Here is a 19,194-nt window from a genome sequence, read left to right on the forward strand (position 1 = left end):
CAATACCACCTCTCGGTGGGAGGACACCTAGCTAACCACTTAGTTTTTGAGCCAATTAATCATATTGATGGGTGGACACTGACAGACACTTAACAATTAATCCAATTAATGATGTTTATTTACTGATATCTCGATAATCAATGATGATGCAAAATTCCCCTTAAAAGGGCCTGCGAGCCCGCTCTTTCCTCAGATGCCAATAAATTTCCTCGAAGTTATTTTAACCTGAACTCCGTGTGTCAGTCTGAATTACTTCTGCGTTTACGCAATATAATCATCTCAAATTTGGACAGGAACAGATAGACATTTAAACATCTTTGTTTATTTCTAAATTATACTATAACAATTACAGCAAGGTGGGGTGTCTGTCTCCAGGACTGGAATCTATGTATCAAACGGTCATTCACGCCGGCCAAATAAAAAAAAAAAAAATTTTTTAAATATAAAACAGTGAGAGCGTTTTAGGGAAGGTTTCTAAATGAGGATTACGAAGACGATTAGTATGGAAATCATTGGCTATTTATCTACAGAATAAAATTCAATCATCTGTTCTAAGGTAGAGATCTGTAGATGGACTGATCGGGGGGGACAATTAGTCAGGAATGGGGTGGGGAGTTATGTATGTGGCTAATTATGCCTTTGTACTGAAAGTTACTAGCAAGGAATATGTGTACATATAATTAGGGATGTGTAAGTGACAAGTTGTGTATATCTAGGTTTGCTTAAGTGACTAGTCGTGTGTGTGTGAGTTCGTTCGTGGCCAGTTATATATATGTTAGAGACTAGTTCACACTGTGTGTGTGTGTGTCTCTTTCTCTGTCTAATGGAATGTGGATTTATGAGTTGTGGTTTGCAGAGAGAGACCAATAGGACAGAATGGGCGTTATTCACTAAACACTAAAACTACTGAAAATTAAGTTGTAAAACTCTAGAAGAAAAAGTCAAGTTGTGACGGTAGCAGAATTTAAGAATTTCTCCAAATTAGCTATATATATATACATATATATATATATATATAAATATATAACATTATACCAACATAAACATCACTTAAAGTGCCAATCATTTATTATAAATTAACCATGGTAGGGGTATACCCAGATACCACTACCCCACCAGGTTCTGAGCCACCAACAGGACTCGAAACCTACCAACTTACCAATAACCATTAACATAACTTTCCTAATGGGGAGCCTATTTCCTCTCCTAGAGCTCCCTATCCCCCGCTGTGCCAAAGCGGGAAACTCGGCTACGGCCAAAACCCAGGGAGGGTGGGACAAACTCAGCCAGGTAGGCAAGCACAGCATTCGACTGTCAGGCAGCACTGCAAAGCGCAGCATTAGACTGTCAGGCAGCACTGCGCAAGCGCAGCATTAGACTGTCAGGCAGCATTGTGTAAAAGCATCATTAAACATATTTGCACAGTGAAGCAGGCACTAGGACCATGCAGAGAGCACGTCAGCTGCATGGTCCTACAGGTTGGGGGCCGGTGGATTGGCCCCTGCAGCATGTTGATAGTGAGTCAATTCGCGCCACTAGTGATGCCTTTTTAAAGGGTCGCCCACCCGTCCCGATTCCATACCTTCCAATACACTTTCCAGGTAATCCTGTTTCCCTGGACATGACATATACGTGGATGGTGTAGAATTAGCACAGGGCAGGAGGGAGATTAATGAATTCCAGATGTGAGGGTAGCCTTATACAAGGAGATGGCCAAAAAGGGACATGAGAGATGGATGAGAGCTCAGAACTGACGCCAGCTGAGAGTTGCTGGAGGTGAATAGAGATTAGGTTCCTTCTGAGTTGAGGAGGGGTTATGCTGAGGGTGTTGGGTGAGGGGGCTCTCAAGAACAAATGATAAGATCATACAGATCGGGTTTATATCGTACAGATCAATCAATCATTATGCAGATATTAACCAGTCAATTGCTGCATGCAGGTCCGGATAAGTCACTTGCTTTGCCTGCATTGAATGCCCAGCTGACCTCAATGAGCTGACTTTTTACACCCATTAATTGGAAAACATTTATTATCAAAGAGCATAAAAATATTCATCAGCTATTGAGCACTGCATGAAAAATGCTGTCTTGCAGTGTGAGCCATTCACTTACTGCAACAGCTGATTCACTGCCATTAGCAAGTCAGAGTTAAAACCCCTTACCCTGCCCAGATCAGAGCTCAGATATCCTACAGCTGATTCACTGCCATCAGCAAGTCTGGGTTAAATCCCCTTACCCTGCCCAGATCAGAGCTAAGATATCATACAGCTGATTCACTGCCATCAGCAAGTCTGGGTTAAAACCCCTTACCCTGCCCAGATCCGAACCGAGCTCCGATCTCCTACAGCTGATTCACTGCCATCAGCAAGTCTGGGTTAAATCCCCTTACCCTGCCCAGATCAGAGCTCAGATATCATACAGCTGATTTAATGCCATCAGCAAGTCTGGGTTAAATCCCCTTACCCTGCCCAGATCACAGCTCCGATCTCCTACAGCTCATCCGCTGCTGTAAGAAACACTTTATCATTTCATTGGATTTTACCTACCTGTGTACATTTTAATTGATTTATCTTTAATCTCTACATCCTTGTCATTGTAACACCTATTACAACCTGAACATGTGTGTGTTTATATATAAATTATGTCTTGCCCAGTATACCACGGTTAGTTTTACCAGCGTTGCTCCATATCTTTGGTTTGTTTACGTCAGTGTTTTATTCACTTATACGCATCTCGAATGACTATTCTCTGTGATTTCTGCACCCCCCTTTCTTTATTGATACATAGCCAAATCTCCCCATTCCATAGCTTTATTGTAGGCCTGTTTGACCCTATTATCTCTCTCCCACAATCTGAATAAAAATGTACCCTGCTTCACCTAAGAACAGAACTCATAACTCCTGCTTCACTAAGGGGCAGCGCTCTTCATGCCCTGCCCACCAACACGTTGAGTTGATAAATTGTAATAATAATATGCGCCATAATTAACATATGTATTGGTGGCCATACCGAGTCCCACCTGGAAAAACCTAGCAAGGCAGCACAGCCCTCAAGGACTCCATCAACCGTTATCTTAGCTGTGAACCCCCTTCCCTTTCTGGCCACTGTGCAACACCACTGACGTAGATTGCGCCATTACACCCATCGCCCTGGTTTCCCCAGTCATGGTTTCCAGTTCCCCAATGTTGGAGGAAGTATGGAGTGCAGCAGGGATCTGGTGCTCAATGTGGGGGAGGTGGGGGGCATCGGAGAGAGTGATGAAGATTGATTTTCCAGGAAGGGGCAAACCTTCCCCCCTCCCTGCTCCATCCAAGCACCCGCCATGTTTACCAGCATTGTAATGTTAAATGGGTGAATTTACAATATCACGCAGTGGGAGGGCCTTGATCCACAAAGAGTGAGAATGTTCCCCATGAATTGTGCACCTTGCAGTTATTTAGGGGTTAGTCTGCAGTTTTGGCCGGGCTATATGTTACTATGTATCTGTAAAGGGCAGATATTCTGTTATAATAACTGTAATTGCAGTATAGAGGGTCACAGCTCCAGCTCTTTAAAGGTTATGGTTTGTGATGTGGCTGCTCAGAGCTTCCTCACCGCAGAGGAAACGCTTTGTGTAAATACTTTGACAGCTTGGATCTCTAGCCAGAGACATAGCGTTCTCTATAGCCAGGGGTGTCCAGTAATGCTGCAGTTTGGGGCCCCTGACGAGCACGGGGAGCTGTGTTGGTGCTGTCTGTGCTGAGCATTACTCCATGCGTCTCTGCCATGTTAAGTAACACCCACGGCACTTCCTGCCATAAATAACGTCATTTATTCACATAACTCCCAATTGTAGAGAACTGAACACAGAACAGCAAAATTCAGGTTAAATTAACTGAGCCGTGACTAGATCTGACATGGAGAATTTACTGTTCATTATAATTGAAGGTTTAGCCAATAAACCACAAAACATGGCCTCCGCCGGGTTAAAACGTGGCCTCCGCCGGGTTAAAACGTGGCCTCCCCCGGGTTAAAATGTGGCCTCCCCCGGGTTAAAACGGGGCCACCCTGGCTTAAAACATGGCCACCCTTTGGTTATAACAAGGCCTCCCTTGGGTTACAACGTGGCCTCCCCCGAGTTAAAACGTGACCTCCCTTTGGTTAAAACGTGCCTCCCCCCCCCCCCCGGGTTAAAACGTGGCCTCTCTTGGGTTACAACGTGGCCTCCTTTTGGTTACAACGTGGCCTCCCCTGGGTTACAACGTGGCCACTGTACGCTTATAGCCTGTTTCTTTTGGAAATCTTTAAAACTAAATCCAATTGGAGTTCTCCACTCGTTGAGGTAGCGTTGTGAATAAACATGTTGCTATGGCAATATAAATTTGGAAAGGGTGGGGGGTGGAGCAGTCTGGGATACAGTGTTACTTCATGCAGGAGAACATTTTCATTGTTGCCATAGCAACGTGTGATATATGAAGTAACATTGCAGCCACTTCAGCTGCCGGATAGGAAAGAGAAATCTTTTCTTAAAGGGACACTATAGTCACCAAAACAACTTTAGCTCAATGAAGCAGTTTTGGTGTATAGACCAAGCCTCTAAAGCCGCATTGCTCAATTCTATGTCATTTAGGAGTTAACTTCTGTTTATGCAGCCCTAGCCACACCTCCAATAGCTATGACTGACACAGCCTGCATTAAACCAAACTGTTTCCTTTTTTAATTAGATGTTAACTTACTTTAAAAGTTTTTATCTCTTCCTCTGTAAATTGAACTTTAATCACATACAGGAGGTAATACATTCTAAATTAGACAGAATTTGCAATACAGAAAGTATAAACATTAGATCATTCTTTGCAGGAAGTGTTTACGAAGGCTGTGTAAGTCACATGCCGGGAGGTGTGACTAGGGCTGCATAAACAAAGTGATTTAACTCCTGAATGGCACAGAATTGAGCAGTGAGACTGCCACTACTATGATCTATACACCAAAACTGCTTCATTAAGCTAATGTTGTTGTTTACCCCAACACTATGAGAATCTGCCAATTTTCCCCAAATCTCTGACTCTGGTTGGCTTAGAGGCCAATTAATCAAGACGCTCAAACTGACATTGAATAGCGTGGGGGAAATTTGCTTGCCGTGTAATAGCTGACATAACTCTCATAGAGGAGAATGCCATTATAAAGAGAGATAACTGTGGTGTTTTATTCTTTAAAATTTTATTAATTCACGTTTTTGGATTTGTCTCAAGTTTTTACATTTTTCTTTTTGAAATTATTAGTTTTTTATTAGTTTTGTTGGGAATTTTGGATTTGAATTTGGCCTTTTTTGGGGCTGGAGAAAAGGAAAGAAAGAAGACTTCAGATGGCAAGTATAACTTTTTTTTTTTTTACACAGATATTATTTTAATAATTAATAATAGTGTGGATGTGGAAGAAGAGTTTTTTTGTTGTTGTTTTTTTTTACTTTTAATTGGGGCTGGCTAAGAAATTGCAGAAATGCCACTATTTGGGGGGTTGACAATGGCATAGTTGGCATAGTGTGTCTGTTTGTCTGTGTACGTGTGTCTGTCTGTGTTAACCAGACAAAGTGTTTGCTTACACTTTTGACATGCTGTGTGTATATATAGTGTGTGTTTATTACTTTGTGTGTTAGTGTGAGCCAGACACAGAGTGCTCGCTCACACTATTGACATGCTTGTGTGTATATATATATATATATATATATATATAGATATATATATATATATATTGTGTTTATTACTGTGCGTTAGTGTGAGCAGACAGAGTGCTCGCTCACAATATTGACATGCTGTGTGTGTATATATAGTGTTTATCACTGTGTGTGTTAGCGTAAGCCAGACACCGAGTGCTCGCTCACACTATTGACATGCTGTGTGTGTATTGTATATATAGTGTGTTTATTACTGTGTGTTAGCGTAAGCCAGACACAGAGTGCTCGCTCACACTATTGACATGCTATGTGTGTATTGTATATATAGTGTGTTTATTACTGTGTGTTAGCGTAAGCCAGACACAGAGTGCTCGCTCACACTATTGACATGCTGTGTGTGTATTGTATATATAGTGTGTTTATTACTGTGTGTTAGCGTAAGCCAGACACAGAGTGCTCGCTCACAGTATTGACATGCTGTGTGTGTATTGTGTGTAAATATAGTGTGTTTATTACTGTGTGTGTTAGCGTAAGCCAGACACAGAGTGCTCGCTCACACTATTGACATGCTATGTGTATGTACATGCTCTGTGGCTCACTCTCAGGAAATGAGAGCGAGCTATAAAAACATACTGGGGAGGGAGGGGTGTAGAGGCAGCAATTTTTCACACTCTGAGCTGACACTCATTCGCTCACAGACAGGCTGGAGGATGGATGCCCAGGGTCGCCTGGCATTGGAGATTTCCAGCAGGGACCCCCAAGATGACTATGAGCTACTCCAGCGCCTGGGGAATGGCAGCTATGGGGAGGTTTACAAGGTAAGCTTGGGGTAGTGGGATTCAGAGGAGGAATTACTGTGTCAACCATGGAAATGGTTAACTTTGGAGTAAGACTGAAGCATCAGTGACTGACACTCAGTGAGCAAGTTTGACACTCCATAAGGCTGACACTCACTGAACACGTTTGCCACTCTGTGAGCAAGGTTGACACTCTGTGAGTAAAGCTGACACTCACTGAACACGTTTGCCACTCAGTGAGTAAGGTTGACACTCTGTGAGCAAGGTGGACATTCAATTAACAGAAGTGTCTTCCAGTAACATAGATTCCAACATAGCATGTGGTGTGTACGAGTGTACACTCACTGCATATTGGTAAGCATGTGTCAGACACATCATATTAGTATGAGTATACTATTCAATCAATGTGAGTAGGAGTGTGCAGTCACTCCATGTTAGTATGCTTGTATTGTCCATAGGGCTGCAACTGATATGTTTGTCTGAATGATGTCACAGCATCATTATTATTATTATTATTATATTTATAGAGCGCCATCAAATTCCGCAGCGCTTTACAATGGGTGGACGAACAGACATGTAGTTGTAACCAGACAAGTTGGACACACAGGGACTGAGGGGTTGAGGGCCTGCTCAATGAGCTTACATGCTAGAGGGAGTGGGGTAAAATGACACAAAAAGGGAAGGATAGTATTAGACATCATAACCTCTCTATTCTGCCCCATCTATCACCTGGCCTCTCTGTCCCTCATGCTTCTTACCACATACTAGCAGGCCACCATGCTCCCTGATGTATCAATCCAATAAACATCCAGTTCACTCTACTTTCTGCCTCATCAGCTGCGACGGTCATGTCCTCCATGCTCTCTGTCCTCTCTGTTCTCATGTTTCATGTTCTCTGCTGTATAAATTATCTGATGGATTCCTTATGTTCCATGTTCTATTGATCCTCTGATGGCCCACCCATGAGACATGCCACACTGATCTTCTGATAGCCCTCCCCCATGCCATATCAACATTCTGATGGTCCTCCCATGCCATATCAACATTTTGATTACCTCTCCCCCTCCCCCCCATGCCAAAACAATCTTCTGGTGGTCCCCTGTATGCTCCATGCAATGTTGATCCTCTGATGGTCCCCTCATGCTACCTGCCCTACTGATCCTCTGATGGTGCATTAATTCTCCCTGCCCTACTGATCCTCTGATGGTCCCCTCATGCTCCCTGCCCTACTGATCAGAGGATCAGTAGGGCAGGGAGAATTAAGGCACCATCAGAGGATGGTGCCTTAATTCTCCCTGCCCTACTGATCCTCTGATGGTGCCTTAATTCTCCCTGCACTACTGATCTTCTGATGGTGCCTTAATTCTCCCTGCCCTACTGATCCTCTGATGGTGCCTTAATTCTCCCTGTCCTACTGATCTTCTGATGGTGCCCTCATGCTCCCTGCACTACTGATCCTGTGATGGTGCCCTCATGCTCCCTGCCCTACTGATCCTGTGATAGTCCCCTCATGCTCCCTGCTCTATCGCTCTTCTGATGGTGCCTTAATTCTCCCTGCCTTACTGATCCTCTGATGGTGCCCTCATGCTCCCTGCACTACTGATCCTCGGATGGTGCCCTCATGCTCCCTGCCCTACTGATCCTGTGATAGTCCCCTCATGCTCCCTGCTCTATCGCTCTTCTGATGGTTCCCCAGTGCTCCATGCTCTATTGACTCTCTGATGGTCTCCTCATGCTGCTTTCTCTATCTGTACTTGGCCTTTTCCGAATCTTGCAGGTATCTGGTGTCCAGGTTCACACAAGGTACAAATAGTGAGTTGTGATTGCTAACCATGGAGTTTTTTTACCTGGGTGACTGGATGTAGTAGAAGGCACGCTATATGAGAAGACGTAGCTGCCTGAACAAGGTGACCAGAGAGGAGGAATTAGAGAAAAGGCTATTGTTGCGGGGTTGTGAGGTGACATGAGCTCTTTGTAATGCTATAATGTAAGCTAAATTGTTAATGTATGTTATACAGACAGTATTAAGATGTACAGAAATGTTGTTGTAGGTATCATGTGTAGGATTGTGTTGGTGTGTCGAGAGATGTGGTTAGGACGGAAGTGTCATGGTTGGTAGCCCAGGATCTTGCACTGAGCCTAGGTATGTACATTAATAACCTTACAGTATTACAAAATGTAACACATTAAAGCTTTTTGTGTATTCTATTACTTTGTGACCTACCTGGGGCCTATTTGCTGGTCAGGCTAATTAGCCAACAGTGCAGAGGATCTGACTATAATATGGGCCGTTGGACAGAGTCACTGGTTGTAATAGGAGGGCGTTTGATTGTCGATGATACTTACAGGGTAGACAAGAAAAATTGCTGGCCATGCCCTATCTAATTACCAGGAAACAAGACAGTGAGTGGATTTCAGTCATTGGAGTGGCAGAGTTAGATGCTTACTGGTATTTAGAGTGGAAGGGCATGTACTGATTTTAGAGTGGCAAGGCTAGGTGGATACTGATTCTTAGTGCCAAGTCTAGGTGGATACTGATTTGTAGTGGCAAGGCTAGGCGGTTACTGAGTTTTAGAGTGGCATGGCAAGGTGGGTACTGATTCTTAGTGGCAAGGCTAGGTGGTTACAGATTCTTAGAGTGGCAAGGCTAGGCGGTTACTGATTCTTAGTGGCATGGCTAGGCGGTTACTGATTCTTAGTTGCAAGGCTAGGTGGTTACAGATTCTTAGAGTGTCAAGGCTAGGCGGTTACTGATTCTTAGTGGCAAGGCTAGGTGGTTACTGATTTTTAGAGTGGCATGGCAAGGTGGGTACTGATTCTTAGTTGCAAGGCTAGGCGGTTACTGATTCTTAGTGGCATGGCTAGGCGGTTACTGATTCTTAGTGGCAAGGCTAGGTGGTTACTGATTCTTAGTGGCACGGCTAAGCAGATACTGATTCTTAGTGGCAAGGCTAGGAGGATACTGATTCTTAGTGGCCAAGCTAGGCGGTTACTGATTTTTAAAGTAGCAAGGCAAAGTGGGTACTGATTCAAAGTGGCAAGGCTAGGTGGACATTGATTTTAGAGTGGCATGGCTAGGGTGGTACTCATTCTTAGAGTGGCATGGCTAGGCTGGTACTCATTCTTAGAGTGGCATGGCTAGGCAGGTACTGATTCTTAGAGTGGCAAGGGTAGGTGGATACTGATCCTTAGAATGGAAAGGCTAGACGGTACTGATTTTTAGAGTGGAAAGAGTAGGTGGATACTGATTTTGTAAGTGGTATGGCTTGATGGATACCAGTCCTTAGAGAGGCCGACCTAAATGCTTAGTAGTCCTTTAGAGTGATCCTCAGACTGGCCAGTCCTTGCAGGCCAGCCTGAGAGCTTACCGGTCATGGCTAGACAGGCCACAAAAAAGGTGAAAATGACAGAGAAAGGGTTTATAAAGCTAGTTTGTGCATGGTTAGTGAGGGTTTTGGAAAAGATAAATTGGTTTTAGTTTGAGCTGAGGAGCTAACATGGACTATAAACCGGTAAAAATTCTACCCAGTATTTGTTTGCTATGTACTATGAGCACCATTGCTTTAAATTGTTAAAAATAAAGTGATTGTGGTTGAAGGTTAAAGCCTGGGCATTTTGTCTTAACAGACTAGAACAATGTATAACCCTTCCATATTTGAAGTGCAGGGCTTACGTTTTCGTTTTATCTGCTGGGAATCAGTCTGTTTGTAATTATTCTGAATAGGACCATTTATTGCCCACTGTAACTATATAAAGCTAACCCCAACACGTCTAAACTGGCTCGTCTAACGCCATATTTCTCTTCTCTTCGTTAAAATATATAAACATTTATTGGTCACTATGCATAAAGTGAAAACAATTGTTGGATACACAAGCATACACAGTGAAACTATTTTTCATAAATTACATTTGGAATCAGACTGTCACGCAGGACTGAGTGAGCATATGACATGAAGGTAAACAAAGACGCTAAGGTCCACAATCCAAGTACATAGCATATTGTGCAAATTAAGCACTCTTCTACAACCTAAAGTGGTGCCACGCTCCGGTAATCGATTCCTTTAAGGGTGTAGCAAGGTACTCTTAACCATACCTCTGTCGGACTAATCCCCTAACCATTAGGTTAACCCATAATAGGGGTGTCCTCATCTGCTGCAATAGCTTTGTCTCCCTATCAGGGTAAGAATTGGAGTATCGGAATATAAAGAACTCCTCTGTACTTTCCCGGAAGGGGAGTGCTCGCGACCCGCGACCACTTTCCCCACTGTGCCGTCAGTCCCGTATATCAGCAGAGCCTGAAAATCAGCGACCGTCAGCCAATGAGTCCAAATGTCTACATAAGATTAGGTGTAATATCTCCAAATAAAGCGTATTGTTTTATACTGCTTTGGAGACTCTAGACCTATCTTTGAAAAAATATATTTTTTTTTATCCTGGCATTTTTTATCCTGGAATTTTATCCTGAAGATTCTCACAGGAACATCCTCGGTGGGGATCATACCACCCAAGCCTTATAGGATTGAGCAATACCTTTATTTGCTCTCTGTTTGTGAGGTATATTTTATTCCTTTTTTTTTTTTATTAGCTCATTACATACAGAGAGCACTATAGTCTGTTTTTATCTTCCCCTGTATACTGAGGACATTTGACTGCCGACCAGTGGTACAACAATTCACAGCCTGAGAACAAAAAACTCCCCAAGAAGTACCTGGATCTACCATTATATCCACAGACGGGGATTGTTCCGTCCATGCGCATCAATCTGGAGCTGAACATAAGCTCCAGAAAATTATCACTGGATCTGGGAAATTCTACCCCTTTCTGCATAAGATTGGGTGTGCCCGTGGGCCATAAATGTCAGTTCTTCAAGCCGTCTCAGTTCTTCCATTTTGTCGAATCACAGTGTCAGTGGAGGTGGGTGTCTCCTTTTTCCAGTAGAGGAGGACTACTTGTTCGAATGGACATTGATTTCTTGTATCTACCGGTCATGGTGGTGGTGTGATGTAGTAGAAAATATATTTTTAATTTTGTAACTGCAATATAGGTCTGAGTAAAAATAGTTTCACATCAGAAGTTGGAAAACAAATACATCCAACTCAGTTTGGCCTATTTTAGGTTTAGGTTTGCAATTCTGTTATCCATTCACTATAATTTGAGGTTCATTCATGCTCACGATTGTGATGCCCTGATGGTGCGCACGTTATTTCTGTGTGGTTTTGTGGCATGCGAAGCGTACGAGCTTACATTACAGAAATTACAAACGGTTCTAACCTTGTGTGCAGTAATATATGGGATTCCTATTGTCTCTTTCACCGCTGGAAGTGGACACAGAAGGGGAAGATAAATTTGACTTTTATGTCAAGCATGTTATTTGCTTTTTTTGCAAAATCCATTTTTAACACTTTTTGGACAATTTTTTTAAATTTATAAGTTAGGTTATAAGGCCAGAGGTTCTCTTTGCCAAGTTGCAATATTTTTACAGGACCGTTATGAAATGAGCATTCTGATGGCCATCAAACATGTCATCAATCATAATTCATTCCTAATACTTAAATGATACCTACCCTAATCACACCTAAATTAATGAATACCATCACACCGCACCTAGATCAGTGATTCCTAACTCCATCGCACCTAGAGCAGGGATTCCTAACTCCATCGCACCTAGAGCAGGGATTCCTAACTCCATCGCACCTAGAGCAGGGATTCCTAACTCCATCGCACCTAGATCAGTGATTCCTAACTCCATCGCACCTAGAGCAGGGATTCCTAACTCCATTGCACCTAGATCAATGATTCCTAACTCCATCGCACCTAGAGCAGGGATTCCTAACGCCATCGCACCTAGAGCAGGAATTCCTAACGCCATCGCACCTAGAGCAGGAATTCCTAACGCCATCGCACCTAGAGCAGGGATTCCAAACTCCATCGCACCTAGAGCAGGGATTCCGAACTCCATTGCACCTAGAGCAGTGATTCCTAACTCCATCGCACCTAGAGCAGGGATTCCAAACTCCATCGCACCTAGAGCAGGGATTCCGAACTCCATCGCACCTAGAGCAGGGATTCCAAACTCCATCGCACCTAGAGCAGGGTTTCCAAACTCCATCGCACCTAGAGCAGGGATTCCAAACTCCATCGCACCTAGAGCAGGGATTCCAAACTCCATCGCACCTAGAGCAGGGATTCCAAACTCCATCGCACCTAGAGCAGGGATTCCTAACTCCATCGCACCTAGAGCAGGGATTCCTAACTCCATCGCACCTAGAGCAGGGATTCCGAACGCCATCGCACCCAGAGCAGGGATTCCGAACGCCATCGCACCCAGAGCAGGGATTCCTAACGCCATCGCACCCAGAGCAGGGATTCCTAACGCCATCGCACCTAGAGCAGGGATTCCTAACGCCATCGCACCTAGAGCAGGGATTCCTAACGCCAGGAGCAGGGATTCCTAACTCAATTAAAAATTACATTAAATGTACCTAATTCAAGCATCTCTTACTTGATCATCCTAGCTCAGTCCCTACTTAACCCAATATCACCTACTACAAACACTGCACTTAATCATTCCAGAGATTATTAGTTAAGTATCCTACCATGGTTCAGTGAGTATTAGATATCCCTATCATTATCACAGATTATTAGAGATCCCTATCGTTATCACAGATTATTAGAGATCCCTATCGTTATCACAGATTATTAGAAATTTCTTTCATTATCACAGATTATTATATTAGAGATCCCTATAATGATCACATATTAGAGATCCATATCATTATCACAGATTATTATATTAGAGATCCCTATAATGATCACATATTAGAGATCCATATCATTATCACAGATTATTAGAGATAAGGAATATAGATTCCCCTAATTGCTGTCAGATACGATTAGAGAATTAGAAATTAATATTATTGTTATTAGATATTATATTACATTATTATTATATCGGATATTATAAAAGATCCCTATCTCAAGCATATCCACCCATCCCCTGTACTACCCCTCCAACCCCTGGTCTCCCTGCCCCCCATCCCCTGTCCCCCCCCCCCCATCCTCGGGTCTCCCTGCCCCCCATCCCCTTTGCGCCCCCCCTTATCCTCTGGTCTCCCTGTCTTTCCCCCCATTCTCTATCCTCCGTATCATCCCTTGGTCCCCCGTGTTTCTCTGATCTGTCTGTCCACATTACATGTTCTATGGCTTACTCATGCTGACTTCCTGTGGTTCAGCATCTAACAGGTGCACTCAGCATCCTCTGCGCTTCCTGTAACAGTCTCTGCTTCTTCCTATCAGCAAGTAACCGCTTCACTGCCAGAGACTGCACTCACCTTGCACCCTGCACTCTCCACTCACCCTGCACCCTGCACTCACCCTGCACTCTGCACTCTCCACTCACCCTGCACTCACATTGCACTCTCCACTCACCCTGCACTCACATTGCACTCACTCTGCACTCTGCACTCTCCACTCACCCTGCACTCACATTGCACTCTCCAATCACCCTGCAGTCTCCCTGCAGCATGCACTCACCCTGCACTCTGCACTCTCCACTCACCCTGCACTCACATTGCACTCCCCACTCACCCTGCACTCTCCCTGCAGCATGCATTCTCCCTGCACTCACCTTACACTCTGCACTCTCCACTCACCCTGCACTCACATTGCACTCTCCACTCACCCTTCACTCTCCCTGCAGCATGCACTCACATTGCACTCACCCTGCACTCTGCATTCTCCCTGCACCCTGCACTCACCTTGCACTCTCCCTTCACGCACCCTGCACGCTGCATTCACCATGCACTCTCCATTCACTTACCCTGCACTCTATATTCACTCTCCATTCACTTACCCTGCACTCACCTTGCACCCTGAACTCTCCATTCACTTACACTGCACCATTCACTTACCTTGCACCCTGCACTCTCCATTCACTTACCCTGCACTAACTTTGCACCCTGCACTCTCCATTCACTTACCCTGCACTCACAATTCACTCACAGTGCACTCTACCCTCACCCTACATTCAACCAGCATTCGGCTCATACTGTGCACTCTGCTTTCACCCTCCACTCTGCTCTTACTCTACATTTAACCATTTTCTGCTCTATCCTCCTGAGACACAGCCCATTAACTTGTGTCCTCTGTAATGGACATTTCATTCACATGCATCTCCTTTTATTCTTTTGAGCTTCTCTATTAATCCCTGCTGTATTGTATAGAGGACTTCCTGAGCTTTCCAATGATATATCATTTTATAGGCTGGGAACTTACTTTCCATCAAAAATTCTGAGGAGGCTATAGAAATGAACACCATACTCTAGGTGAGATCTTACTGGGATCTATGTCCTCCTATGTCCTCCTGGGATCTGCTCCATAGAACTGCACACAATACTCTAGGTGAGATCTTACCAGGGATCTATAAAGTGCTATCACTACCTCTCTATGTCCTCCTGGGATCTGCTCTATAGAACTGAACACAATACTCTAGGTGAGATCTTACCGGGGATCTATAAAGTACTATCACTACCTCTCTATGTCCTCCTGGGATCTGCTCTATAGAACTGAACACAATACTCTAGGTGAGATCTAAACGGGGATCTATAAAGTGCTATCACTACCTCTCTATGTCCTCCTGGGACCTGCTCTATAGAACTGAACACAATACTCTAGGTGAGATCTTACCGGGATCTATAAAGTACTATCACTACCTCTCTATGTCCTCCTGGGATCTGCTCTATAGAACTGAACACAATACTCTAGGTGAGATCTTACCGGGGATCTATAAAGTACTATCACTACCTCTCTATGTCCTCCTGGGATCTGCTCTATAGAACTGAACACAATACTCTAGGTGAGATCTTACCGGGGATCTATAAAGTACTATCACTACCTCTCTATGTCCTCCTGGGATCTGCTCTATAGAACTGAACACAATACTCTAGGTGAGATCTTACCAGGGATCTATATAGTACTATCACTACCTCTCTATGTCCTCCTGGGATCTGCTCTATAGAACTGAACACAATACTCTAGGTGAGATCTTACCGGGGATCTATAAAGTACTATCACTATCTCTCTATGTCCTCCTTGGACCTGCTCTATAGAACTGAACACAATACTCTAGGTGAGATCTTACCGGGGATCTATAAAGTACTATCACTACCTCTCTATGTCCTCCTGGGATCTGCTCTATAGAACTGAACACAATACTCTAGGTGAGATCTAAACGGGGATCTATTAAGTGCTATCACTACCTCTCTATGTCCTCCTGGGACCTGCTCTATAGAACTGAACACAATACTCTAGGTGAGATCTTACCGGGATCTATAAAGTACTATCACTACCTCTCTATGTCCTCCTGGGATCTGCTCTATAGAACTGAACACAATACTCTAGGTGAGATCTTACCGGGGATCTATAAAGTACTATCACTACCTCTCTATGTCCTCCTGGGATCTGCTCTATAGAACTGAACACAATACTCTAGGTGAGATCTTACCAGGGATCTATATAGTACTATCACTACCTCTCTATGTCCTCCAGGGATCTGCTCTATAGAACTGAACACAATACTCTAGGTGAGATCTTACCAGGGATCTATAAAGTACTATCACTACCTCTCTATGTCCTCCTGGGACCTGCTCTATAGAACTGAACACAATACTCTAGGTGAGATCTTACCAGGGATCTATAAAGTACATTCACTATCTCTCTATGTCCTCCTGGGATCTGCTCTATAGAACTGAACACAATACTCTAGGTGAGATCTTACCCGGGATCTATAAAGTACTATCACTACCTCTCTATATCCTGGGATCTGCTCCATAGAACTGAACACAATACTCTAGGTGAGATCTTACCGGGATCTATAAAGTACTATCACTACCTCTCTATGTCCTCCTGTGATCTGCTCTATAGAACTGAACACAATGTTCTAGGTGAGATCTTACTGGGGATCTATAAAGTACTATCACTACCTCTCTATGTCCTCCTGTGATCTGCTCTATAGAACTGAACACAATATTCTAGGTGTGATCTAACCGGGGATCTATAAAGTACTATCACTACCTCTCTATGTCCTCCTGGGATCTGCTCTATAGAACTGAACACAATACTCTAGGTGGGATCTTACCGGGGATCTATAAAGTACTATCACTACCTCTCTATGTCCTCCTGTGATCTGCTCCATAGAACTGAACACAATACTCTAGGTGAGATCTTACCGGGGATCTATAAAGTACTATCACTACCTCTCTATGTCCTCCTGTGATCTGCTACATAGAACTGAACACAATACTCTAGGTGAGATCTTACCGGGGATCTATAAAGTACTATCACTACCTCTCTATGTCCTCCCACGATCTGCTCTATAGAACTGAACACAATACTCAAGGTGACTACAAAACACTATCATTGTCTTTATTATTGGTATATATTGTGCAGAGATACAATTTGTGCTCTTCAGACCGTGTTGCAGATCTGAATTTCTCCACCCAGCAGGAGACCCTCAGACGTTTGGGATTCCCCTGCTGTGGTATGTGGGGGCGAACCTGTTCCTTTTCACTGGTCTGTTTATTCTGCAAATGTGCACACACATGACATTTAAGAGGAACATTGCTCTACGTGTGACGTTACAATGTAGAACATATTATATTAATTTTATTTTGAACATCTCCAGTGTAAAGAGTGGCTAATAATTTTTTCTTCTTCTCAAAGACAGGTTTTTTTTTTATTGTGAATGCAAGATTTAATTGACATGTCATGCGCAGTTTCATCAATAATTAAGGAAATAGAGTAGAACAACAATGTTGATCGAGCATATGAAATATTTTGCATTCGCATTTTCAACAGTAAAACATTGCGAGTAAATCAAAGCAAAGAGGAAAACAAGAAAGATAACCTAACTGTCCAGTTCATCTAAGTAATGCTCAGTCCAGATAGCCACAACAGTGCTCAGAACCTCCGGGCAAAATCCCACTTGGTATTGTAAAGGAAAGTAAAATATCACCATATTTATTGTTTAGAGATTACGGCATTGGAGTTATGATATCACTTAGTAAGATTTCAGTCACTGCTATTAACGCCCTTGAAGAAGGTGGTAGGGAGTGGGCATGCTTCTTGCAGGTTAGAAGTTAGGAAGGAACTCTCGTCCCCAAGAGTCGCAGGCTGTACCATCATCTACTATTTAAGGCTGCCAAGCAAGGCAACAGTAAAACACATTGCGGCCACCACCAAACCTGCGGCCGATGTCATGGCACACAACCAGGATCGGATTAATATAACCATATGCTGATAAAATTGAGGGAGTAAGTGGGTTATAATAACTTAATCTGATATTCATGAGAGATTCTTAATAGATAAAGAAGAAAGTCACTGGGAAGCAGCAGTACTGAGTAATTTAGTGAAAGTTAAAGGGACACTATAGTCACCAAAACAACTTTAGCTTAATGAAGCAGTTTTGGTGTATAGATCATCCCCTGCAGTCTCACTTTGTATAACGCTAGTCACACCTCCCTGCAGGCGACTTGCACAGCCTTCCTAAACACTTCCTGTAAAGAGTCATCTAATGTTTACACTTCCTTTATTGCAAATTCTTTCTAATGTAGAATTTATCTCCTGCTCTGTTAATAGCTTGAATGCGCATAGTCGTCTCTCGGCATATGCCACAAATGATCTGAATTTACTCCTTTCCCAGAAAGACACGGACACTAAATTAAAGTGGGTAAATGTCACAGCTTTAATAATTTATAAATAAATATATATATATATTTAATTACTTTATTTCAGATACCTTACCAATGTATAGTTATTAAAACTATTACATAAAATAAGCAGCTTTGAGGTCTCTCTATCATCATTAATACAATACTTCTTCTTTTTTTAACTATAGTAAAACTTCATTGGTTTAACCTTTAATTCATTGTATGTTCCCCTTTTTCTCCGCTCCCTATCCCATCCCTATCCTAATTATCCCTATAATAACCCTTTTAGTCTCACTTTCCTATCTGACTTTTCCCTATCTTTATTTGGAGAGAGAGCGACATTTTGTCTCTTTGATTGAACTAATATCGTCATCAATTTTTTTTGTTATATACGCCAGTTAGACCCATTCATTTCCTCTTTATTTAATTGCTTCTTTTGTCGGACATGGAAGGCGGGTGTATGGGAAAACCCCTTGCCACCTCATTACATAACCTACTATTCATCTCTCTGTCCCCCTCCTTGTTTCATTACATTTACCTGGATGAGGGACCCTCTATGATAATTTTATTTTAAAAATTCTAATTTATCAATCCAAGTATCCCAATATTCTATTTGCGTGTAGCCGTTTTCTAAGCTCTCTAAGATGCCTCTTTCCATTTTTGCTTGCCACTTCACTTCTCTGGTGGAATGGATTTGTAATTTTTTCCAGTTCTGTGCTATCAGTAATTTGGTTGCTGTAATGATGTGTAAAATTAACATTGAATCCTTTTATCTCAATTTTTGCCGCAATTAAATTTAATACAATTATTCCTGGATCCATTGTTAATTTATTTCCTGTCATATAATCAATTAATGTAATTCTATCTTTCCAATAAGTAGATATCGGTTGGCAGTACCACCATATGTGTAATAAGGTGCCCTGATCAATGTTGCAGCGCTAATATCTATTAGATGTATTTGGTTATATTTAATTTAGAAGATTCTGTGTCAAGTACCATCTATTCGAAAGTTTAAACTGTAAATCTGTCAAATTTAAGCAGTG

At 42.8% G+C, this 19,194-nt stretch overlaps 1 protein-coding gene across 3 annotated transcripts in view; it reads left to right on the top strand.

The window, feature by feature from the left end:
• Nucleotides 1-19,194, top strand: part of MAP4K1 (mitogen-activated protein kinase kinase kinase kinase 1) — a 108,983-nt gene that overhangs the window by 33,886 nt on the left and 55,903 nt on the right. For 2 of the 3 annotated variants that reach the window (XM_063431254.1, XM_063431255.1), the window contains exon 1: nucleotides 6,358-6,467. The exons of the other annotated variant lie outside the window; for it this stretch is intronic. In XM_063431254.1, the coding sequence (XP_063287324.1) occupies nucleotides 6,360-6,467 (108 nt within the window). In that variant the 5' untranslated portion in view covers nucleotides 6,358-6,359. Of the gene's footprint in view, nucleotides 1-6,357; nucleotides 6,468-19,194 lie in introns of those variants that run through there. 3 annotated transcript variants of the gene reach the window in all.

The sequence above is a fragment of the Pelobates fuscus genome, chromosome 9 (genome assembly GCF_036172605.1).
Source record: "Pelobates fuscus isolate aPelFus1 chromosome 9, aPelFus1.pri, whole genome shotgun sequence".
In the NCBI taxonomy this organism is placed as follows: domain Eukaryota; kingdom Metazoa; phylum Chordata; class Amphibia; order Anura; family Pelobatidae; genus Pelobates; species Pelobates fuscus.